Source organism: Diadema setosum, chromosome 6, assembly GCF_964275005.1.
Source record: "Diadema setosum chromosome 6, eeDiaSeto1, whole genome shotgun sequence".
Lineage (NCBI taxonomy): Eukaryota > Metazoa > Echinodermata > Echinoidea > Diadematoida > Diadematidae > Diadema > Diadema setosum.
Window position 1 is genome coordinate 18650901 of NC_092690.1, and position 26801 is coordinate 18677701.

Sequence of the window (26801 nt, forward strand, 5' to 3'; positions counted from 1 at the left end):
TTCTAAACTGTTACTTCAGCAGTTATATTAAAGTCAAAATGTTTCAAAGCTGGTGTAGCAATCGATATTCCTTCTCAAGTTTCTGGAATATCAATATTCCATTGTTCTACTGATCGATACTTATTGCGTTTCATATTTTACCAGAAAACCTCTTTCCCAAAATTCTTATTCTCTGCAGAGATTCTAAAATGCTCGCCACCTGTCGCATCATCTGGACGCTATAGTGTTTCACTCGATGAGACTAGCGCATTTCAGACCCCTTCAGATGACGGGTACATACAGAATGTTACCCTTGAGGTCCGCGTTGATTGTGACGTAGGTTACCGCAGTCAGCTCAGGGAGTCTACGGTGTCATCGACTTGTCGAGACGGTCGTTGGTCGGAACAATGGCCAACATGTGGTAAGACAGACCAGTAGCCTTTTCATAATCTTTGAAATTGATCGAAATTTGTTTCCAATAAACCATTTCGTAGCTTCAGGAGATGGTTTCGGATGGGATGAGATGTCAGCTTTCCAGCGCTTTTTGAAGATCATTTTTTAGATAATGAGAAACATCTCATGAAGTAAGATTTTGGTGTGGAAAAGGAAAGAAAAGATAAAAAACAAAAACAAAGCAGCAATAAACAACAAAATACACACATTACCTAAACAAGTCAAGTAGGCGAACAATTCAAATCATCAAGAAGATTAACTGATTTTGCACCCAGCTTGACTACAGAAGCTTGAAGGTGGAAGAAAAAACAAATAATATTTCTTGCATTTATTTCTGTTACGAGAAGACAATATCTCATAATATAAAGACATATCACGCAATCTCGTTTTCTGAGTAGTGCATAATACGAAGTTTTAGGTTGGAGGGATCAGAAAAGATGTCTTTTACGAGAAGAATCTAAAAATGCATGGCAGTAAAATACGCTAGTACCACGGTAACACATTAGTGTTTATTACTGATATCACTTTATTGCGTCGATTCCTCCAATTAACAAATTTCCTTCCATATTTTCAACTTTCTCAGGCATACTCACATTTTATATTTGCAGAGGTTCTGAAATGCTTGCCACCTGCTAACCTGTCAGGAAGCTATGGTGTTTCAACCAATGGTACCAACACGCGGACCCCTTCGACTGAAGGGTACAGACATGGGGACGCCCTCAACGTCAGCATCGTGTGTAACGACGGTTATCGCATTCAATTCAGTCAGTCCACGGTTTCAACGTCTTGTCAAGATGGTAGCTGGACTGTCCCATGGCCAACATGTGGTAAAACAGACATCTTCGATACAATCACCCCTTTGGCAATTGTTTGTTTTAGCGTTTTTGTTTTGACTTCCTGTTGTTAATCTTTGACTGATGTATTATCTTGTTTGTAGTGTTATTTGGTACTGTTTTGTTTTCTATCATTTACTTTTAATTGCCTGTGCTGTTAATACGTTAATTTATGTTGATTGCTATCAATTTTACAATAAACTTACAATACAATCTACTAATAAGACATAATGTCTATACTGTGAAGAGTTTGATGTTCACTTTTTGTTTCTCGTTGAGTTATTTTTTTTTTCAAATTTCAAATTTCAAATACTAAGTATCCGAATAATGTGAAATGTACACATTGTTCTATGTAAATAACCATTTGTTGAGTTGAAAAACACATTTGAATTGAAATAACTTGCATTGATTGTTTTGACTTAGAATGAAAATGAACTAAGTTAAACTGGAGTTGGACTAAATTAACATGATTTCATATAGCGTTCGTCTCTTTTTTTTTTCTCCAGATATTCGTAAATGCATCCCACCGACCACACCATCAGGACTCTACAGTGTTTCTCAAAATGGCTCCAACGAACAGGTTACTAACGAATACATACACGGGGTCACTTACGTCGTGTCGATCGAGTGTAATCCAGGTTACCAAATTCACTCAAGTCAGTCCAGTGTGTGGTCGTCATGTGACAACGGTGAATGGTCGGGACAGTGGCCGACATGTGGTAAGACAGATGTCGGCGCCTTTCAGATTCAGATTCAATTTTGTTGTCATGCACAAAATGAAATTATAATTGCACTAAACATTTACATTCTGGCAATTTCGGTTACAACTAAAAATGAAGTGAACAACATAAACCTTAAAGGGACTGTACAGTACTGGTTGAGGTTGGGATTAAGGTTTATAACATTCCTAAATGAGAATAAACTTTTGATACCCCTTAGAATTGCATACTGTTTGATTCCCTATACAGTGTGTCTCTAAAAAAAGTAAACCCAACTTCAACAGCAAATTTTCAGAAAACTATAAAATATTTGCACATTATTTTTTCAAATAGTTCAATAAGTCCTCTATCCAATGATACCACATAGGTTATGTAACTCTCATGCATGACTGAGCATGATTCAACTTAGTGAATGGGTGTGAAATCATCACTGTGGCAAGTTATTTCTTGCTATTGTCATGCATTCAGGGCATATTTGAAGTTAAATTTTTGCCAGCAAAGGTTGTTCCTGACACAGGCAACTTCATATGCTTTCCAAACATGGTACAGTTGACAATTGAGCAGAGAGTATTCCTGGTAACTCGATACCAGGAAACAAGTTGCGTGGAAGTTCAAGAGGCTTTTCGGGTGCAGTTCCCCGACAGGCAGCCTCCAACAAAAAGAGCCATCTGGTACAATGTGAGAAAGTATGCTGATCACGGAACTTGCCACAGTGATGATTTCACACCCATTCACTAAGTTGAATCATGCTCAGTCATGCATGAGAGATACATAACCTACGTGGTATCATTGGACAGAGGACTTATTGGAATATGTAACCATGAAAAAATAATGTGTAAATATTTTATAGTATTCTGAAATTTTGCCGTTGAAGTTGGGTTTACTTTTTTAGAGACACCCTGTAGAGTGATTTCTGAATATCTCGCAAAACTTTGAAAGCTAAATCCTCATCTCAACCAGAATTGTACAGTCACTTAATCATTAAACAATGCTAACAATATTAAAGTCAACATACTGGAAAACTGGAGTAGAAAACGATATTCCTTCCCGAGTTTCTGGGCTATGAACTTCGTTGTTTTACACAACGATACTAACTAGTTTCCTATTTACAAGATACCTTTCTTCCCTTTATTTCTTATTCTCTGCAGAGGTTCTAAAATGCTCTCCACCTGTCGCATCAATTGGACGCTATAGTGTTTCACTCGATGAGACCAGCACATTTCAGACCCCCTCAGCTGACGGGTACATACACGATGTTACCCTTGAGGTCCGCGTCGAGTGTGACGTGGGTTACCGCAGTCAACCCAGGGAGTCTACGGTGTCATCGACTTGTCGAGACGGTCATTGGTCGGAACAATGGCCAACATGTGGTAAGACAGACCCGAAGCCATTCACAATTTTTGAAATGAATTGAAATGTGTTTCCAATAAACCATTTCGTACCTTCAAGAGATGGTTTCAGATGGGATGAGACTTCAGCTTTCCAGCGCTTTTTGAAGATCATTTTTTGAGATAATGAAAGACATCTTACGAAATGTGGAAGAGTACATAAATGTAAAAGGAATTCAAAATCTATTTGGTAATAATCGGTTTAAAAGTGGCTGATAAATTTTAAACGAAATGATTGTAATAAAATTCGAGACCCATCTTTTAATAGAGTCACTTTGTTTTATTTTATTTTTGGATATCTCAGTTATTTCAAAACCAATGTTCATCTATACAATTTGAATTCCTCATAGTATTGAATGCTCTTTAACTTTTCATTCCGTGATCTATAAGTATCTCGCAAAGAAAAAAAAAGTGCTGAATCCTCATGTCACCCAGTACTTTATCATCCCATTTTGTTGGACATGTGCAAAATTTCTTCTCGATTTCCCTGCCGAAATTGTCTCATTTTGAACCGTGAAGCGAGCGTGGAGATCGCATTGACATAACACTTCGGAATGAGCGTAATATTCGTTCTGAGCGTGGTGGCATCGTTACAAGATCGGGTAGTAAACTATATAGGTGCGTTTGAGCGCTCTCCTAAAGCGAACCGTGCCGTACTGTACGCGCCAGAGGGGCGCACGAACGTTCCTAAAGTGTACTGTACCGTACTGTACCGAGCCAAAAATGGATCACTTCCCGATGTGCTCCAAAACCGTACCAAAAGTGTACCAGAAGTTCGCTGTAAAGCATGCGCGTATCATACGTCACAATGATAAGACTTCATTGTCTTTGTTCGGGACAGCTGCAAGTAGTTCAAGCGCCACGTGAATGACGTTCTTTCTACAAAAATGCTTTACCGCTTCGAAAAATAGCTCATGAGGTACTCTTTCTCAACAGAGCGCTCGAACGCTCCAAAACTGGCATGGTACGGTAAGAGATCGAGAGGCAAAACTGAGGAGGAGGACGTTGTCGCTGCACCTGTCGAGATTGAATATGAAGGAGGAATGCAAATATTCAAAGAAGAAGAGAAAGAAGAGAAGAAAGCAGCGAAGCAGCTCCCTGCGAAGGCGAAGAAAGAAACTACAAATTATACTAGCAGAGAAGGGAGAAGAGGTCATGGTAGAATATATAAGAATAAATGAAATGATCTACATGTACAACAGGAAGAAGACGGACATCAAGAAAAGGCCTTTTAAAGATCAGAACGTCTTTGACAACACAGAATTGTCGAGTAAAAGACCCGTGAGTTGAGGATCCTCTCCAAGGTCCACAGTATATCTCTTTGACTTACTGAGGATCGTCAGTCGAATCGGTGTACATTGGGCACTCTTTAGCTCTCTGGACGGGAGAACAGCGTGACAAGATCGTATAGATCGTTCAGAGCACATTGTACAGAGTGCTATAGATCGGATAACATCGGAAGTATCGCACTCACAGCGTAGTTACATCGTTCTATGAGAGCGTAACTGTAGCTTCAAAGCTTGTGTTGTTTCCTTCCCGGTCATCGTAGTAAGGACGTATAAATATAAGCCTGTCTTGGTCAAATAAACGCACCGTTCTAGAGCGTCCCAACATCATACTGTGTCCAGATCGGCTAATATTTCACCCGATCCTTCCCGATCGCGAAAATTGCCCAAACGTGGCGAGAGCGGAGAGGGGCTTACTGCCGCCGTTGTGATCGGTAGCGTAATATCCTACTCTCGTTTACGTGTAAAACCAGGAGATTAAGCTCTCTCAGAGCAGGTCTGTTGTAGGCCTACTTGGTGGCTAGCTCGTGGACTGTATGACTCGTGGACATATGACTCATGGACTTTTTTTCCAATGTCTAGGTCATGGACCGTATGATTCATTGGTTTCTAGCTCATGCTTCGCATGACTCGTGGGATGATCCCTTTTAAGCCAAGACACATGGAACATCGGGTTACTCTTCGGGAAGTGACTGAGGAAAAGAAAATTATAGAGCTGGTGCATGGCATGATTTTCGTTGCAAACTTCTCGTATTGTGAATGTTGTTGCGGAGCAAAGGGAGGAGCGCAAGTGTGTTCAACTCCTGTCTATCTATGCAATTGTGAATGCCAACTACATGTGTAATGTTCGCTTACGTGTGGCAAGTCGGTAGGCCTACTGGTACATGTGTTTTCATGTTTAATTACTCTTCTTTGCAAATTAAGCAGAGAATGCGATTAGCCGTGAAAAACTTGACATTCATGTTTTCTTAAAGTTTTATATCTGTGATAAAATGTGGGTAACAATTACATTAGAAGAAAATTATTTGCCCATTTATGCGGAGAAGCAACCCGATTAACAGGTAACTTTAATGTGCATTGGAACTGATTTTGACTTTACTACCCAATTAAACGGAGTGCCCGTTTAAGCGATGCCCAATTACGCGGAGAGTACTGTATCTTTATACGTGATATTACAAATATTGACTGCGCTCTGTTTTGTTTTCTCTCTTTTAGTTGAGCTGGCACGATGTTCGCGACAAAGTGAGCAAACAAGTGGCTTCACTGTGCTTCCGCTCAACGTCATCGCTACTTCTTTGCCTAGTACCAGCGAGGAATATTATCACGGCAGCGAGATCGAAGTCACGTGTTCATTGGGCTATACTCCCAAAGAACAGGTCAGGATGGTCTGTGACGGTGGGCAGTGGTCTGGGTCCTGGCCAACATGTGGTGAGTCAGTTTGACCCTTTCTGTGTCAGGGGCTTTGGACAACGCTTTGGGGTTGTTGGGGGCAGGGGCGGATCCAAAAAAGTCCTTAAAGAGGGGGCACCTTTATAAACAATACATGAGTATATTTTACTTATATCTTATAGTCTGCTACATGAGTTCACTGCAAACGGTCACCTAATGGATCCTGCACAATAAGACTATCCATGTCCACAAGGACTGAAACAAAAATAGTAAGAAGTGGGTTAATTTTGGTTCTTGGCCTGAAGAAAAAAAACCCACAATAAATAGCACGAGGAATGTTTCCGATATCCATAGAGAAAAGGTTATCCAAGATATCGTCTTTCGGTTGGAATGGATCTCAGGCAAACGAATTCACTTCAGTCTCTTCCCACTAATACTACTGAAAGTATCTATAACACATCTAACACGGCATTAAAAGCATGGTATAGATCAAATTAAGATGCTGTAAATTAAGATGATGATTGGGATTTTAACTTTTTGTGAGATACCAAGAAACCTCATGATAAAGTACTACCATTCTTAGAGGAAATCAAATATTTTTTCGATAAAAATCCGTTTTCGTTTTTAGGTGTTTTTTTTTTTTTCTAATGACTGAGAAATCCAGAAACAAAGTTAAACATGGATCCTTAGGGTCCATGGTAAAACCAAGTGATCGTAATTCGTAATAAAAGGTGGGTCCCACTTTCATTAGGATTGCTCTGCTCTGAATCTCTCAGCCATTTCAAAACCAATTTTCAGCAAATAAACATTGGATTCCTGTGGGAATTACATGCTGTTCTTTCTCATCTTCTCAATCCCGCCCCCCAAAAAAAATGTTAGAAACCTTAACCTAAAGGTAGGTCTCAACCCTAAACTATAAGATCACTTTAACATAAATATCATCACCACCAATGCTTCTGATGTGCTATGATAAATTCTAAAGCTTAATGCGTTTGAGAATTTATAGCTCTTTATAGCGACAAGATGTTACTGTAATAGAAAACAGTTTTCGAACACACGATGATTTATGAGAATGTTGGTTAGAATCTCTCTCTCTCTCTCTTTCTTTCTCTCTCTCTCTCCACCTTCTTTATCAATTGCATTTACATTGTATTTGGCTATAATTTCCGGTAAAAGGATGGGTTCTCTTAACAAACCTCTCCTCTGTTCTTTCCTACTCGGTAATTCAAGCACTTAAACGAAAATGTTAGGCAAAACAAACAAACAAGCAAACAAGTTACGCACGCCTCCAAAACAAACAAACAAAAAAACAAACAACAACAACAACAAAATCGATTCCAAAATATCCTGGTTTGGTGTTATGGAACAATGGAAGGATTCCTTTCATGTTCATTTCAATATTTGTGGTTCTTTGTATTATACTTTTTGTTTCTGTATGTTTTGCAGAGATTTTGAAATGCTGGCCTCCCACAACACCTACTGGAAACTACAGCGTTCCATCCTTGACATATCCATACCGAGGTACACCTTCGGCTCACGGGTACACACATGGTGAGCGCTTCTGGGTCAGCATCGAGTGCAACGCAGGTTATCGCGCTCAATCCACACAAAGTCCGTACATGTGGATGTCTTGTCAAGACGGTGATTGGTCAAGACCGTGGCCGACGTGCGGTAAGAGAGATGCCTATGTCTTACAAAGTGTCGAACAGAATAATTATAACATGTTCGTTTTGAAGACATGTAAATCTTGCGTGCTCTTGTTCAAGTTGCACTGAAGGAGGAAATACATGTGTGGAAAGAGGAATACGCTCGATTCCTATCAACTTTATTAAGACATTAAATTCCAAGGTGATGGATACGAATGGGACTTTGAGACATTTTGAACAGCTGTTGAAAAGGTAAATTATAATGCCTTTTAATTGATTGCTCAGGAAGGCAATAACTGAAAGAAACACTCTCTCTGTTTCTTTAACTGATTTTTTTTTTTGTTCTATGTAAAATGATATAAAGTATCTTTCTGCAATTTCATGTGAACTACATGTATGTGCATGAGCGTTTTTGTGACACGTGTTTGTGTGATTGAATGTGTGTGTGTGTGTGTGTGTGCATGTGTTGCATCTGTCCTATGTAAATATGTTACTATTATACTTATTGTTAATATGTTTAAAACTTTAGTATGTTTTGTTTTATATGTTTATCCGGGACCCCCTTTTTTACAAGCTCTGCTTCTTTTGGGGTCCTAAACCATTCATTATTCTTAATGCTGTATCCTTTTGTAAAATGTCAAATGTTTAATGAATTGGTTAAATAAACTTGAACTTGAACTTGAACTTATAAAACAACTTGTGTTTGGCAGGAAGAGAAGTTGTCATTTTTCAGGATGAATTGCATCACTCTAATAGAAGAGAGAGTGGTAATCTTTTTTTTCCCTGTCACTGTAAAGGAGGATTCATTGTCGTGCCCATTTTTCCTTGCAAGAATACATGAACCCGTTTGGTCTTCACAGAGAAGTAACATCGATATACAGCCTATATGATACAACTTGACTATTAAAGGATTATGATGTCATGGTCGACCAAATTCTTGTACCACACCCCTCACTTAGTCTATAGTTCTTTGCTGAAGGCCAGATTTATCCTCTTTTCAAGAGATTTTCGAGCTGAGGCGTTAAGTGTCAAAATCTCAAGGGTAGGAAGTATGGTAGCAGATGCCATCACAGTTCCCATAGGGACACAGAGTTTGTCCAACAATTTTTAAAGAGGTGTTTAAAACTACGACACATCTTTATGTAACGATACTACAAATATTGATCATTATCTGTGATTCACACTAGTGTTATCTTTCTTTCTTTCAGATGAGCTGGCACGATGTTCGCGACATACTGGCTTCACTGTGCAGCCACTGAATAACATCGCTTCTTCTCGCTCTGGTAACAATGAGGAGTATCGGCACGACAGCGAGATCGAAGTCACCTGCCCATCGGGCTTTCTTCCCGAGGAACCTGTGAGGACAGAGTGTAACGACGGGCATTGGTCTGAGTCCTGGCCAACATGTGGTAAGTCAGCTTAATGATTTCTTTGCCGGGGACTTTGGATAACACTTTGGGATTGATTTTGCCAACCAAAACTCAAAGAAACAGCGGGTTAAGAAAACAGGGTGGAGAAAAAAGAAAAGAAAATGTCAAGCTCTGAATGATGGTACTTATGACGCCAAATTGAATTGATCAAATGAACAGGAATTTAGGTTTAACATATAACATATATTCATGTAACTATGTTTATTACTTGTGCCTGTCTGTCACTTATACTTATAGCGTGTTAAATTGCTATGCAGCTATCTCCAACTGACTTTCTTGTTGACTTTCTTGTCTTGTGCAAGACGCCTTGGCGATCTGTAAAAGTCGCCTAGTTGCCCTTTTGGCAGAAAAAGGTGCCTTCACGCCTTGTCGTCTTAAACATAGCGCCTTGGCGACTTTTGTGCAAGTCGCCCTTTCGCCTTCTCGTCAAAACAAGGCTCCTTGGTGATTTGTAAAAGCCACCTTGTAGCCCTTTTGGCCGAAACCAGGCGCCTTTGCGAGTTAAACAACTTGCCTTGGGGCTGCTCGTATAAGCTTCCGTACCCACATCTCCACTTATTTTGATTTATTGAGTAACAGAAAGCCAGAAAAAAACACAATATTTAGAGGAGCATCTGGAAAGTACTTCAGACAGAAGGGTGTCACTTCATGACAGTATCTGTGTTGCAGGATGTGATGGAATGTTATAAAAGAGTATCTAAAGTCATTCAGACAATAATGAGCTAAAACTCCAACTATGGATCATTTTGGTCTGAATTGCAGTTTCATAAGACTGGGCGTTCACTAGGGCGCGGACAAGACACGGACAAGACCCGGAAAGCAAATTAGATATTTCGCATTCGTTCGGCAACATGTCCGCACGTTCCTGAAAGTGTCCGCTCACTGTCCTAAACATGTCTGGGCGTTTCCGCACCTTCGGGAGAGAGAATAATTTATTTCCGCGTCCAAATTTTGATCGAGACCAAAATTTGGACGCGGAAATGAACTTCCTGACACCTTAGGCAACTTGTCCTGAGGACATCGTCAGGACATCCCGCCTGTCCGGATACCTTCCGCTCCTTCCGGAAACTCTCCTGAAAGAATCCCGCGGTGTGGGGAAGCTTCACAAATGAAAGCGGAAGACACCATGAATGTTTTAGGACAGCGCGGAACCGATGCAGATCTATATGATATGCATGTGTCCGGAGCCGATGCGGACATTTTGTGATCAAGACATAAAAGAGTCAACATGCACATCCATGACCGAAATGATTTTGAAAGTTAAAAAAATGGATCAATGCAGCATCATGTCAATGAAACGCAAAATGACCAATAAGGGAGGCGAGGTCCCCATGCAAGCCTCAAAGCCAAACCTCTCTTCCACTGATTATGAAAAGGTAAATATTAGCATTTTCCAGTCCTAAATGAAGGAAGCAAAGCAGAAGGCAGTGGGTATTTTGCCAACAGTAACTAGGAAAAATAGGAACTGAACTTTGGGTGGTTTGCATTCTTTTCAGAAATCATTTTCATTTGGGGGATTTTTTATCATGTTAATATATAGTCGCCATTACAGACGTATACATGGTGCATCGTTTAGTTCGATTTAAATCTTACCACCCACCTCAAACCCCACAGAAATGATACTAGATCATATATATTTATATGTAGCCCAGTGGCTACTAGCACATAAAATTGCCCGGTGACGCAAAAGTACTCAGCCCTATACAGCCCCTTCTTTGAGTTTAATCAGGGAGGTCCCTGATGAAATCCTTTGTTTTGCTACCTGTCAGACTTTCTTTGTTTTCTCGTGGTCAGTTCCCCCTCCCAAGAAAAAAGTGATTGACGGCAGTTTACGAGCTTAGTAATTGAGTATATGAATATTAGAACGACCCAAGTCCATGGAAGACCATTTCGAGTAAAATAAAAAAAAAAAAACTTCATATCTTTTTTATTTGTCCAATAATCTATTTAACTATGATGGGAAGGCAACATTGTATATACAAATTAGAACATAATTATAATAATAATAATGATAAAGGACATTTATATTGCGCAGCTACTATAATAATATACTCTACTGCACATTACAAACATATATTATTATGACAATTAACATTTACATTAAGTGTGGAGAGGCCATTTTGTGTGATGGACTTGGGTCGTTCTTTGATTCATATGCATGATATTCTGCTATAGAGATGAGAGAAGAACGAGAGAGGGCGCTATAATATGAATGTAAGAATGATCCAAGTCCTTCATTCTTACATTCATAAAAGATTTAACTCATTTATTTCAGGCACTTCCAGGGGTAATTGGGATTTATCATTTATACACAAGATGAGTCCATGCATAAGCTACAATTTCCCATGTCAAACTGAATTTGGCCAAAAACTGGACTTGGTCGTTCTTATATTCAGGTCCTCAATAAACTCCCCCATAACAGGTCCATAATTTTTAGCACCAGAGTCCCACTCCAAATAACTGAACGTAACTAGTGTGAGGAGGCGCTTCACACCATAATTTTCATGTGCACTGACTATATTTATGCAAAAAAAGGTGAAAATCGACAAAAATGTTAGATACTGCGTTTTTCCTTGGGGGGGGGGGGGGCGGGGTAGAATATGCTGTTAGAAGCATTATAGAGTTAACTATATAAATTGCACCCTTGTTTTTATTTTGTCCATGCCGTTGTGGGGAAATATTAGGTCCCTTTTAAGTTTTGGTATTGTAAATTTGATGATGATTGGTGTCTATGTGATTACCTAACCCCCGACCAGTAGGGCCTACAGAGAGAAGCTAACAGACCAGACCAACATTTATCCGCCTCTGTGCAACACTGGTCGCCCCCTTGAGACAATTTGGGACTTGGGGGTTTTTATATATGTATATATATATATATATATATATATGCATATATAATAGTCATAATGATAATAATAATGATAATAACAATAAATACTTATGTCAAAGTACTATGTTGTAAGTTTGAAAAATTATTTAACTTGTTTGATATAATGACCATCTTCACACATTCAAAGGGGACCAGGCCCTTGCTCGTTCGTTCGTTGGTATCTATTTTGCTTCTCAAATCAAATCAAATAAAAAGAATACATCAATGTGTCAAACGTAAACAAACATAACCAAATGACAAAGGAGCAACACAATAGTGCAGTTTATGGAAGAAAACAGAGATGTTCATATTTTTAGGTAGTCGGGTAAAGCATTCCATGTATCAGGTCCGTGATGCCTCACTGACCTGTGAGCTAAAGGTGCTATCTCAGCATCTCCCACAGCTGGTACTTAGTATTTGAAGCAAAAGGGCAATGCGAATTTCGGCTGGTGTGACCTCTATGACGGCTAGCAGTCAAATGAGAAAACTCGAAAGTCGGCTCCCAATTTACAACTTTGCCCTATTTCCTCACACAGTCAGCATTTCTAACTCTTGCTGTCCGCAAGTCATCCTTATTGTCCGCGTTCATGATTTAATCATTCCTGGTGTAATCCCAGATGTTGCTACGATTAGCATATTCCGGGGTATTTCGCGCTCTTCCGGAGTGATTCCTAGGATACTCCTAGGAGTGTCCGCAGTCAGTCAGCGGACAGTCTGCGGACATTCCTAGGAATGTCCCAGGACAAGCATAATCGCACACTTTTTCCTCGTCTGACGCGGACAGGGTGCCGAAATGACATAATTTTCTTCCGCTATATACCCTTAGGAATTCCTAGGCTTGTCCGCGCCCTTTTTAGTCAAAATTGTTCTTTGCAAGTCGCACGCAAGGCTGGTGTGACACGGCCTTAAGGCCGTGTCACACCAGCCTACCCGGAGGTCCCCGTAGATGATCCGCACATGACAGTACCTAGCATGTATCTCAAAAGTAGTCGCCCGGAGGTGCGCACGCATATTTTTTTACCCGCAACCGTGTTTAGGCCCTGTCACACCTTTCCGGGCAAGCTACTCGGGCTTGTTACGTGTAGGGATTTTCTAGCATACCGGACATTCCTGAGGGCGGAAAAGGATTTGTGCGAGTCAGCGCATGTGTCTTACTTGCTGGACGCGTTATACTTGCGAGTATACTGTGTGACCTTTGTACCAGTCGCGTCGGGGCTGACAAAAATACTGCCGCTAAGGGTCTCCTACTGGCGTTCTGCGTGGACCTCTACGGGCATTCCCGCAACTCACCCGGAAAAAGTTTTGGTCATGCTCAAAACTTGGCTGCGGTTAAATCGGACTTGCGTGAGCACCTCCGGGCAACTACGCGCTAGATACTGTCAGGTGCGGACCAACTACGGAGGGCTCCTTGGAGTAAATTTGTTTCCCCGCAAGTCAAGCCGCAGAAGTTCCCCCGTACGGTATGACAAGGCATGAATGAAAATTGCAAACATTCTTGTTCGCCCGCTGAAAATCTTCTACGTGCTGGAAACTACCTCCTCGCCACAAGCCCGCGTTATGGTGTGACACGGCCTTTAGTAACGGAAACTAACGATCGGGAAAAGTAACGTTTGTAGTAACGATGAGTAACGATCCCTAGCGCAAATTAACGATGTTTCGTTAACATTAACGATAGGTAACGCAAGAACTCACGCGAGATTTTGGTTTTGTAACGAGACCTGGTGAAAGGACGACGTAGCCCCTGCCGAGTGTAGCGATCTATGCCTTATACAATGTATTTAGCGGAGTCTTTTCGCGAATCGAATCACGCCCTTACGAAAAAGTCCTGTGGTACTCCTGTGGTAATAACCACAGGACGGTACTACAGGACAGTACCACAGGACAGTACCACAGGAAAGTACCACAGGACAGTACCACAGGAATTGTCCTGTGGTATTTTGGGACATACCACAGGACAGTACCACAGGAATTCCTGTGGTATTTTGGGACGTACCACAGGGCAGTACCACAGGAAAGTACCACAGGACCGGTACCACAGAACAGTACCACAGGAATTCCTGTGGTATTTTGGGACGTACCACAGGGCAGTACCACAGGAATTCCTGTGGTATTTTGGGACGTACCACAGGGCAGTACCACAGGACTAGTACCACAGGAATTCCTGTGGTATTTTGGGACGTACCACAGGAAAGTACCACAGGACCGGTACCACAGAACAGTACCACAGGAATTCCTGTGGTATTTTGGGACGTACCACAGGGCAGTACCACAGGAATTCCTGTGGTATTTTGGGACAGTACCACAGGGCAGTACCACAGGTCGATCATTACCACACAGCATTACCACAGGGCAGTACCACACAGCATTTCCATGGTACCACAGGAGAGTACCACACGGGATAGATCGAAAAAAAAAATCTGGGAGAATTTTAGCCACATATCAAGGAATATTCGTGATAGGTGAGTGATGGATTTCAGGACAAACATGGCTCTACTAAATAACCTGTCCTACTCCTGACATATAACCTCAAACGAGAGTCTAATGGCCAAGTGCCAATCTAGTCCTATAATAGATCTATGTAGTCATATTCTATTCCTAGGTAACCATCGACCGTATCAGTACACATATATATGGCCGTCTATCCGTAAAGCATTAAGGCATGGTTACTAACTCGATTATACTTTATCATCAAGATATGAAATTACACTTTCATAACGATATCTATGATATTGGGAATAACATTACATAATTAGACAATCTTTCATAAAGTTCAAAGTAAGTTCCATCATTAATACTTTGACTTTTTAAGTCATATATGTATTTACTAAAATCTAGAGTGCTTTTTATGAATATTCATGAGCTATGTAAACATTTGTACCACAGGAGTACCACAGGAGTACCACAGGAGTACCACAGAAGTCCTTATGAAATTTCTCATGCTTTACATCAGCACTTTCACTAAATAGGTAGTACTGTAGGAGTATAGGACAGGATAAGTAATGGCAAATCAATTGTTATAATTCACAGCATAAGTCATCTATCAATTAATTGAGGAATGTTAATATGTGCTTTTTTGTTTGTATTTTTGTTATAGATTTCAGTTGATTCTGCCTTACAATTTTCCTGTGTGGTACTCCTGTTTGGTACTGCTGTTTGATATTCTCCTGATGTGATAGTCCTCTGGTATAAAATGTTAGGAAAAAAAAATATCCTGTAGCATTTTTCTGTGGTACTTACAAATGTAATTTGCTGTGTGGTACTTCTGTGTGGAATAGCACCATATTATGATTTTCCTGTGGGATTTTGGACAGTTCCTGTGGTACTCTCCTGTGGTATACATCGAAAATTACCACAGGAATTCCTGTCGTACTGTCCTGTGGTACATCCCAAAATTCCACAGGACAATTCGTGTGGTACTGTCCTGTAGTACGTCCCAAAATACCACAGGACAAGTCGTGTGGTACTGTCCTGTGGTACTATCCTGTGGTACTTTCCTGTTGTACTGTCCTGTGGTACTGCCCTGTGGTACTGCCCTGTGGTACTGTCCTGTGGTACGTCCCAAAATACCACAGGGCAAGTCGTGTGCTACTGTCCTGTGGTACTATCCTGTGGTACTGTCCTGTGGTACGTCCCAAAATACCACAGGACAATTCCTGTGGTACTGTCCTGTGGTATGTCCCAAAATACCACAGGAATTCCTGTGGTACTGTTCTGTGGTACCGGTCCTGTGGTAGTGAAAAGTGTGGACAAGGTTTTTCAGAAATGAAAAAGGGATTCTAAAGACACACCTAATCACACTATTCTACAAAAATGTTCGAGATAAACTGCTAAAAAAACACACTTTCCTGCCCGTTTTATGATACCAAATTTTAGCGTAATGTAAAAGAAGACCCGCTCTTTCAGAAAATATGAAAAAGTCAAGTTCGGGTAGGTTGACCCATTTCACTTTTTTTCAGTCCTCACGCAAAATCAGTGTGTGCGACTTTATGTTCGTTTTGAGGTGCACGGTCACATTTGTGTGTGTACTGTCTTGTTGTACTGTCCTGTGGTACTTTCCTGTGGTAATGTCCTGTGGTACTGCCCTGTGGTACATCCCAGAGTACCACACGAGCCTGTGACACAGTACCACACAGTTCCTGTGTTAACATATATTTGTGTGGTACATTGTGTGGTACCAACCAGTACCACAGGGAGTACCACATGAGCCTGTAAAACAGTACCACACAGTTCCTGTGGTAACATTTATTTATGTGGTACATTGTGTGGTACTGACAAGCATGGGCGCCGGAAGCGGGGGGGGGGGGCAGGGGTGGCACTTGCCCCCCCAAACAAAATGTTGGGGGGGCAAAACGAGTTTTTGCCCCCCCAAAGTGCCCCCTGTAACAAATAATTAATCACTGATTTAAAGACCAAAATGAACAATAAAGGCATATTTCTTGTCTAAATGTAGTAATTTCATAACTGAAAATGCAAAAATTATAATACACTAACAACATACAGTATTGTATCTATACGCTAATAGGAACTTATGAGTAAATTTAGTGTATAGATGGTAGCCTCGTGTCCTCGAGTGTGCCCGCTGAAACATACCTTTAGTAAACCTTACATTTTTCATTTTCTTCTTTGTTTTCTAGCAGTATAAGAATATTTTTCATTGTTCGAACGATGCGATCACGTTTAAGCTTTTAATGAGTACATTTCAGATAAATTGCAAAGTGAAAGTGGCTCGCTCGTTCTGCCCGTACTTATAGTAAAATGAAAAGTTTTCATAAGTTATCATAGTCCTTCGCAGTGATTTCTTTTACTATGTTTAATTCCTCAGAAATTTAATTTAAAATGCTCTATAAAAGCGACTTTTATACTCTGTTTTTACAAAAAGTCCCTACCGTGGGAGGGGGTATCCTCCTCCCACATCCTCCCCCGCTCGGTCGCTTCGCTCCCTCGACGAGGATCTCACACCATCACAAACCCCCGTATGTTAAGATCATAGCCCTTCCAACTGATTTTTTTTTTCAATATGTTAATTCCCTAGAAATTTGCTTTTAAATGTTCTATAAACGCGACTTTTATACTCTGTTTTCACAAAAAGTCCCTACCGTGGGAGGGGGTATCCCCCCTCCCACACCCTCCCCCCGCTCGGTCGCTTCGCTCCCTCGCCGAGGATCTCGCACCATCACATTATTAATGTACTCCCGTATGTTATGATCATAGTCCTTCCAACTGATTTTTTCAATATGTTAATTCCCTAGAAATTTACTTTAAATTCTCTATAAACGCGACTCTTATACTCTGTTTTTACAAAAAGTCCCTATCGTGGGAGGGGGTATCCCCCCTCCCGCACCCTCCCCCCGCTCGGTCGCTTCGCTCCCTCGCCGAGGATCTCACACCATCACATTATTATGTACTCCCGTATGTAATAATCATAGTCCTTCGCACTGATTATATTTCACTATGTTTAATTCCTCAGAAATTTGCTTTTAAATGGTCTATAAACGCGACTTTTGTACCCTGTTTTACAAAAGCTCCCTACAGTGGGGGGGGGGAAATCCCCCTTTCCACCCCCCCCCCCCCCCGCTCACTCGCTCCGCTCCCGCGCCGAGGATCTCACATCGCACATTAATGTGCCCCCGTTGACATTTTGCCCCCCCAAAACCAGAAGTGTTCCGGCGCGCTTGACAAGTACTACAGGGAGTACCCTACAAGCCTGTGGTACAGTACCACACAGTTCCTGTGGTAACATTACAAGTGTGTGGTACATTGTGTGTACCGACAAGTACCACAGGGAGTACCACAGGACTTTTTTGTTAGGGCGATTTCGCGAATGGTTAATTTGCGACCGGGGTCACCAAAAACACACGCCGGGCCACCAAAAAAAACCGGATGTTTGCCTTCAGTTTTGGAAATGAACAGCGGTAGCAATCGGCTCCATAAGATGCTAGAATAAATGTCAGATGTTTGCTTTTAACTCTTTATGTGCCATGGTGAAAACCCCCTGTGTGCCACCGTTATTCTGAGACACGAAGGTAGTTATGCTTAGAGAAATAATTCTGTTTTTCCAATTTGTATAACTTCTACAAATTTCTGTTAAGAGTGGCATGATAGGAATCAAAGTGAAAGAGGAATGCCAAGCTTTGTTTCGATATAAATTGTATGACGACTCTATTCTCAATTTTTCTTTTGAATGACCAGTTGCTACATTACTGTAAAGGCATGACTTTTGCACATTAAACCGTGACAGAAATTTAGAAAGTACGAGCAAATCAAGTTGGGAACATCGCTTGATAGTCGATCACCACATATAGAATGCAAGCCGTATATGAGAGGAACAAAAGCACGAGAAACGCTTTCATTGTGCCGTGGGATTAGCAGTAATTAGCGGTTTATCGATCGGTCTTGGCGGCTTTGTTTGTTGAGCAGAATATGCGAAGTTGGCACGCCGTCGACTGAGTCGGAGGTGCGAACGTGGCACATAAAGAGTTAATTTTGGAAATGAATAATGGTAATATTCGACTCCGTATATAATACTAAAATAAATGTCGGATGTTTGCTTAAAACCCATTGAGGACGAGTCCCGAGTATACTCGGGCAGGTGTCTATGGGAAATGCGTGTTGTAGCAAAATCAGTCCGTCCTCAACGGGTTAATACTTTTGGAAATGAATAATGGTAAGATTCAGTTCCGTACGGTGCTGAAATTAATGTCAGATATTTGATTTTGCGTTCGGAAATGAATAAGGATAAAATACGGCTCCGGAAGATGCTGAAATAAATGTCGAATGTTTGCTTTGACGTTCGGATATGAATAATAATGATATTCAACTCCATACGATGATAAAATAGATGCCGGATGTTTACTTTTACGTTCGAAAGTAAATAATAACATTCAGCTCCGGAAGATGGTAAAGTAAATGTCGAATTATCCCTTTGACGTTCGGAAATGAATAACAATAATAATCAACTTCGTACGATCATAAAATAGATGCTGGATGTTTACTTTTACGTTCGAAAGTAAATAACAATAACATTCAGCTCCGGAAGATGCTAAAGTAAATGTCAAATTATCCCTTTGACGTTCGGAAATAAATAACAATAATATTTAACTTCGTACGACGATGAGATAAATGTCGGATGTTTGCTTTTACTTTCGAAAGTAAATAGCAATAACATTCGGCTCAAGAAGATGCTAAAATAAATGCCAAATGATTGTTTTTACGTTCGGAAGTGAATAGCAGTAATATTCTTCCCCATACGATGCTAAATAACTGTCGGATGTTTGCTTTTAAATTTCGAAATGAATAACAGTAACATTTAGCTGCGTTTGATGATAAAGTTAATGTTTGATATTTGCTTTGACGTTCGGAAATGAATAACAACAGTATTCAACTCCGTCCGATGATAGAATAAATGTCTGATGTTTGCTTTTATGTTCGAAAGTAAATAGCAATAACATTCAGCTCCGGAAGATGCTAAAATAAATGTTGAATGTTTGCTTTGGCGTTCGGAAATGAATAACAATAGTATTCAACTCAGTACGATGATGAAATAAATGCCGGATGTTCGCTTTTACGTTCGAAAGTAAATAGCAATAACATTCAGCTCCGGAAGATGCTAAAATAAATGTTGAATGTTTGGTTTGGCGTTCGGAAATGAATAACAATAGTATTCAACTCCGTACGATGATGAAATAAATGCCGAATGTTCGCTTTCACGTTCGAAAGTAGATAACATGTAATATTCGGCTTCGGAAGATGCCAAAATAAATGTCAGATGATCGCTTTTACGTTCGGAAGTGAATAGCAGTAACATTCTGCTCCATAATTAAGATGCTGAAATAAATATCAGACATTTGCTATTTAACATTTCGAAATGAATAACAATAACATTCAGCTGCGTTTGATGGTAAAGTAAATGTCGGATGTCTGCCTTGACGTTCGAATATGAAAAACAGTATAACATTTGGCTCCTTACGATGCTAAAATAATTGTCAGATGATTCATTTCACTTTCGGAAGTGGACAGCAGTAACATTCGGCTCCTTACGATCATAAAATAAATGTCGGGTGTTTGCTTTTGAATTTGGAGATCGAATGACGGTAATATTCTGCTCCGTAAGATGCTACAATAAGTAGATTGTTTCTTTTACATTCGGAAATGATTAACGGTATCAATCGGCTCAGTTAGATGATAAAATAAAAAGCGGATGTTTGCTTTCACGTTCGGAAATGAATAAGGATGATATTCAGCTCCCTAAGATCCTAGAATGAATGTCGGTTGCTTGTTTTTACATTTGAAAATGATTAACGGTAACATTCGGCTCCGGAAGGTGTAAAAATACTTGTAAATGGTGGATGATTGCTTTTACAATCAGAAATTAGTAACGGTAACTTTCGGCTCTTTACGATGCTAAAACAAATGTCGGATGTTTACAAATGTCTGCAAATGCTCCCACTTTCTCATTTCAAACGTAAATTTTGACCACCTAGATAGGCATCAACTTTTTTTAATAATCTATAAGCCTATTTGCTAAATCTTAGAACTCAGAATAACGGTATAAGATGATAAAATTTTCCATTTATTTATTTATTTAGACGTGGGTACCGTCCTGTATCACTTCAGTAATACTTAATATTTATTTTTCTATGTTTAGTAGGACCGATTTAGTTTTGCTTGTTTGTTTGTTTTTTCGGGCCACCAAAAAATAAAAAGCAATTATTTTGGTGGCCCGATCGGGCCACCAAAATAAAAGTTAGTGTGGAGCCCTGGCCTGCATCAATGTGGATAAAGTGTCTTGCTGAAGGGCAAATATCGGGCACACCGCTCCAGCTCTCGGCTCCAGAGTAGACAACATACATGTACATATATGTACGTGTGGTGTAACTGTAAGTCGATTTTTTTCGACTTACGCACAAGTCAAAAATAGCCTAAGTCGATGTGTTTTGCTCAGACCCGAGAAGATCTACTTATCCGAGTTTAACTGTATATTTCGTTTTTTGAACATTCAACGAGAGCTTATTAGCTCTAACCCAATTTCTTACTTTTTTCAATTCACTGTTAACTTTTCGAACAAGAACATCAATATTACTGTGAGAATAAAATACATTAGTATCATCAGCGAAATGAATAAAAGAAAGAGTCTCAGATACTTGACAAAAATCATTGATATAAATAATGAATAGCAATGGCCCTAAGAGACTTCCCTGAGGAACCCCACATTTGACTTCTCTAGTCAATGACTTATCACTTTTAATTGTGACAAACTGTCTTCTATTAAATAAATAACTCTTGAACCACTCCAAGGCCTTCCCACGTATTCCATAATGTGATAACTTGTAAAGTAAGATATCATGATTAATTGTATCGAAGGCCTTGGAGAAGTCCAAGAAAATACTAATGAAATGGAAAAAATCAAAGTGAAAAAAAGTAAAAAAAAAGTCAAAATGAAAAATCTTCTTTTTTTTAATAACTGAACAAAAGTAAAACCATGGACGCTAAGAATCTATGGTAAAACAAAGCAATCGTAATAAAAGGTAGGTCCAATCTTGTATTAGCATTGCTCTGGGTATCTCAGCTATTTCAAAACAATTTTCATCAAATAAATGTTGAATTCCTCTGGGAATTCCTTTCCCCCTCACATTCTATAAGGGCTTTCATGTTATCTCACAAAAAGTTAGAAACCTGAAGTTTTGTCTCAATCCTAAACTATAAGATCCCTTTAGCATATTTTCATCACCAATGCTTTTGATGTGCTCACAAAACTATATGGAATTAATTCTAAAGCATACTGCATTTGAGAATTTATAGCTCTTTCTAGCGACAAGATGAGGGTTTAATAAAAAAAAATTAATAATCAGCAATTTATGAAAATGTTATTTAGAATAATCTCGACAAGTAGAGAACCAAACTCTGAACTATATATGCACATTAATTTTTGTAAAAAGTTTCTTCACAGTATCTATATTGTTATTCAAATACATACATACACACACACACACACACACACACACACATACTCTCTCTCTCTTTCTTTCTCTCTCTCTCTCTCTATCTCTCTCTCTCTGTCCGCCTTCTTCATCATTTGCATTTATTTTTGCTTATTTTTAGGAAAGGGTGAGTTTTTTCAACCTTTCTCTTCAATTCTTTCCCACTTAATATTAAATTGAAAAATAATTTCTGATGCCATGATTGTTAGCTGTTTATTCGTTAAATATGGAAAAGCCTGAGAATAAACAACATAAATTTTTAGTAAATAATGCCAAAGTGCGTCGATGCATACTGCAGTGTTGTTTTTAATTCTAATAAAAAAAGAGAAACGGAATTATTTCATAAGCAAAACTGCCAATGACAGACACTGCTAAACAGGAGTCGGAACTACAATTCATATTCATCAGTTTGTAACTGTGACTACTGATATTTTCAAATTTCCGTCTGGAAGTGTCATAGTAATATTATTACAAGGTGATATATGAAACCATTTAGTAAGGGTTCTAGGAGCATTTACAAATGGCAATGATGGTTAGCTACCTGGTACGGCTGTATTGCAAGTAAACAAAGCGATATAACAGGACTTATGATATCAAAGGTGTGACTTTTCACTTCTACAAACAGTGAGACAACAGATACCCTGCTCGGTGCCGGAGAGAGAAGGCGATATCATAATGAGATTTTTCCTGAATGGTGAAGAGACAAGAGAGCTCAATCCACACGATTTGGTCCCAGGTGGATCCTTCCTGGTGGCCCGGTGCCCTGACCCAGCAAAATGTCGGCTGCTCGGTGACTCGCGCAGGCAATGCGACTTTGGAGAGTGGCTAGGAGAAGCACCAAGATGTGGTAACTTAACTGAAGGAAATTTTCCATGCGAGTTGCTGAGTATACGAAATTTTGTCGTATTAAACTGAAAGTGATGACAAAATAAACCACACACTTACAAGCATAATGGTACATCATTACGGGTGCTGTTCGTTATTCCGAAGATTCGCTATTCCGAAGGTTCGTTATTCCGAAGGGTCGTTAATCCGAAACACGCAAATTCCCTATACCTAGAGGTTCGTTAATCCGAAAATGAAAAAGGGCTCGTTATTCCGAAAATCTGTGGCGTTATTCCGAAGGTTCGTTATTCCGAAGATTGGTTAATCCGAAAATGAATTCGGAACAATAAACCTTCGGAATAGCGAATCTTAGGAATAAAGAGCCTGCGGAATAACGAACCTTCGGAATAACGAACTGTAGCCCATCATTACATCCAAATAAATGGCGGGACAACGTTCAGGGGTACCTTTTGTGCATATCTTTCATTCGCATTTAGCTTACCTCTTCCCATTTCACTCTACTACTTTTATAATTTTGTGCTTTACTCATAAACTATTCCCAGGGATTCTGCTCATCCCTCAATAATCAAAATCTAGTTCTGTTTCTCCCTTTCTTTTTTTTTTTATATTTTAGACACTTTATAATAGCTAGTGAATTGCCATGCAGGCCCTACTTTCTTTCCTTATTTTAGCCGTATCATTCAGTAGCATATTCTTTCAGTGTATATAGATGATGATAATGATGAAAATTATTCTCAAACGGAGGCTCTCCTTCAAAATATCAAACCGATTGCCACACATTATAGCAACGCAAGTATCGGGCATCTATCTAATCAGCCTTTCAGTCGGTAAGACGAAAATAAATGGAAAGGTAAATGGTCCATTACTGTCTGCATAAGACATTGCTTAAAATGTCTCTTGGCATCTAAATTACGTAGGCATCCTGTAATGGTAAAGGCCTGATGTTCTGTTTTGTTTTGTTTTTTGTGGCTGTAGCCTACATATACGACATAGTCGAATTTAATAGATAGTGATGGAAAGATGATTACTAATCAAATGTAAAGAGGTTATATGAAGCGTACTGTCGTATTCGTTTAAAGAACATAAATTCGAGTTCTTGCTGTTAACGTTTTTTTAGTTAGTTCTGCTGCAGCTGCTTGAATTGTATATTGATAGTTACAACATTGAAAAATTACGTCACTGATATCCTTTTTCAAAAGATTTGATATGATACACAGCGCCAAACCAACAATAAGTAAAGTCTGCAAGCACTGCTGGTACCCTTTATGATATACACTGTATATGATAGTGGGTCTCTACTATGAATATTGTATACCACATCCCGATCATTGAAAATAGAGGGTTTTGCGATTTTCGTTTCTCAACCCATTAATCTTGTCAGAGAAAGTTGCGGCTGCCGTCCTATTCAAAGGTTTGCGTCGCCAGGTGGCATCAAACGGGACTGTGGTAGTGTTCCCTATCAACAAGCCTGGCAGTATTTGGGGTAACATACTCTACGTCCATTGCAGGAATCAGATATGGTCCTCGTCACGACCAGTTATCACAGCATCAAGTGTTACTACTTCTCAGGTAAAGTTTAAAAGAATTGTGGCAGTAATCTTCGTCTCTATTAAACAGTTTTAGTGATAACTCAGTGGATGAGGGGGGGGGGTATTAATGGCCATTAAATTACCATACCACGAATGACGGGAAGAGACTTCCATGCCAATAAGAACACAAACGGCGTGTGGTAAAATCACATTTTGGGGGAAGAAATTCATGATCAGTATGTAAACGTTTATTTCTATATACAAAGGAATGATTTCTATTTTTACCTACCTGTGTATCCTCATTACTGAAACTATGGATTTGATTGTACGATTTTCTCTCATAATCCTGTACAGCATCTTGTTATGCCCTATCATCATGTCATGAGTAATATAGAGTTGTCAGGCATAGTGTCATATCCATGTGCTTCAAAACATGTTTGTTTTATCAAGAGTCACAACGATCTTTCAAATAACTTGCAGGCCACTCTCATTGCAGGCAAGTCTAGATACGTTTAGGGCTTATGCTATAAACAGGTTTGCACAATATTCTGAAAGTATTTTAGATAATGTTTTCAGCAGTTTATTTTTTTAAAGCAAGTACTATGAATTTTGTGTAGTCATTGCGTAGTTTAAGAGAATGAAGCTCTCGTGTCCGTTTTCACTTCTAAACCTTCGTAATTGAATGTTATTCATCCCGTAACATATATGATTTGCCAGTTATTGTCCAATATCCTCCACGTGTAGAATCAACGACACATCACACTGTCTTGGCCAACTTGGAGCGATTCTGGAAACTTCACGTGTACGCTGATGGCAGTTCCCATACAGTTGAAGTAATCTTCAATGGTATGCATCTTTCATAGTAACTTTCACCTTTCTTGTGAGAACCGAGGCGAGGTGTGCGAGTATGTGTAGTTGTGTAGTATCGTCTCGCGTGGTTGGTTTTATACTTCAGTTGATTGAAGTCCTAATTATCATAATTTTTTTTTTTTTTTCATCCTGGCATTCCAGTGAGAGGAGTGTAAAACTGTTGGGGTATGGATTCTTAAATTCTATGATTTTGATCCACTACTTATACAACTGTTCGTGTATACACTTTTCAAACATACCTTGTGAGGACTGCAAAGTTTTTGTCACTTTTTTCCCAGCTGTACACTTTTTATATGGTATATTATTGTTAAAGAATGTATAACATATAACCACAGATGTTTTCCTTACGTCATTGCGGCAATGTAACTAAATCTAGGGCGTTTCAAAAAGGATATAATAGTCTTCAAATTGGGATAAACTTTATATTATAGCTTACTATGTTTATTCAATTCTAACTTCCAAATGAAATTTTGATACTTTTTCATGCAGTCAGTTATATTTTAAATAAAGTAACTGACAATGTAATCTTTCTATGAATTTCATAATTTCATTGGCGAAAAAAAAGAACCGGCAATAACCTTTGTGATACTTCTTGTATATACGTAAAATGTTATCAAAATAATATGATCTTATCTGAAAACGTCAACGATAGGTCTAATATGCTGAAACAATGCCATGAGATGAAACTCGACATAATTATACTTAACATAATTACATGTCACCTTCCTTTATCACTGCTTTTGTTCCTACAGAGCTGTACTGTCCGGAACCAGTTATTGATCACGGAAGTGTAGCGCCAATATTCAACTGGATTCCTGGTCGGTACCCTATCATGCAGGAAATCACGTTCGAGTGTGACGACGAACACCGCTTAACACCACCTCAGATCTACACGTCTTATCATAGATGTGTCCTGGGACGGTGGTCGGATGAGATTCCTCGATGTGAACGTGAGCATCTGGTTCCCTATTTGCAGTTGTAGGGAGATATGTGACCCTGCACCTCAAAACAAACAAAAAGTCGCCAGACATGAATTTTTATTTAAGACCATATTCTGAAAGAGCAGACTTTAAACTTTAAAATGATGTATAACTCAAATCAAATGGACTCTTCTAACCTATCTAAATACTGGAAAGAAAGCACAAACTCGGGAAAAGTGTGTACTGAGAAAAGAGGCTCTGAAGTACAGCGTCTATTCAAGCGCTTAATCTTTACCAAATCGTGCTGGCTGTGAGATGAATGGGACAAAAAACAGGAAGTAAACCACCAGAGTAACAACAATGAAGGGATTAACGGATTAAATTGAAATTAAGCATGCCTTATTAACACTTTCTGTCCATAATGAATGCCAACTTTCAAAGCAGTAGCACTATCCTTTCGAAAGTTATTAGAGTTGAAAGTGAAGAGTGTGGACATGGTTTTTCAGAAATGAAAAAGGGATTCTACAGACACACCTAATCACACTATTCTACCAAAAAATGTTCGAGATAAACTGCTAAAAAAAAACCACACACACTTTCCTGGCCGTTTTATGATACCAAACTTTAGCATAATGTAAAAGAAGACCCGCTCTTTCAGAAAATCTGA

The 26801-nt window shown here is 39.4% G+C and overlaps 1 protein-coding gene across 1 annotated transcript in view; it reads left to right on the forward strand.

Moving 5' to 3' along the window:
* LOC140229595 (complement factor H-related protein 5-like) overlaps positions 1-26196 on the forward strand; it is a gene marked incomplete at its 5' end in the record, with an annotated part of 197862 nt that extends 171666 nt beyond the window's left edge. The window contains 8 exon segments of the mRNA XM_072309840.1: positions 5874-6086; positions 7494-7718; positions 8902-9102; positions 22595-22816; positions 24197-24384; positions 25089-25149; positions 25152-25190; positions 25967-26196. Coding sequence (XP_072165941.1) covers positions 5874-6086; positions 7494-7718; positions 8902-9102; positions 22595-22816; positions 24197-24384; positions 25089-25149; positions 25152-25190; positions 25967-26196 — 1379 coding nt within the window.
* Positions 26197-26801: the final 605 nt, after the last annotated feature.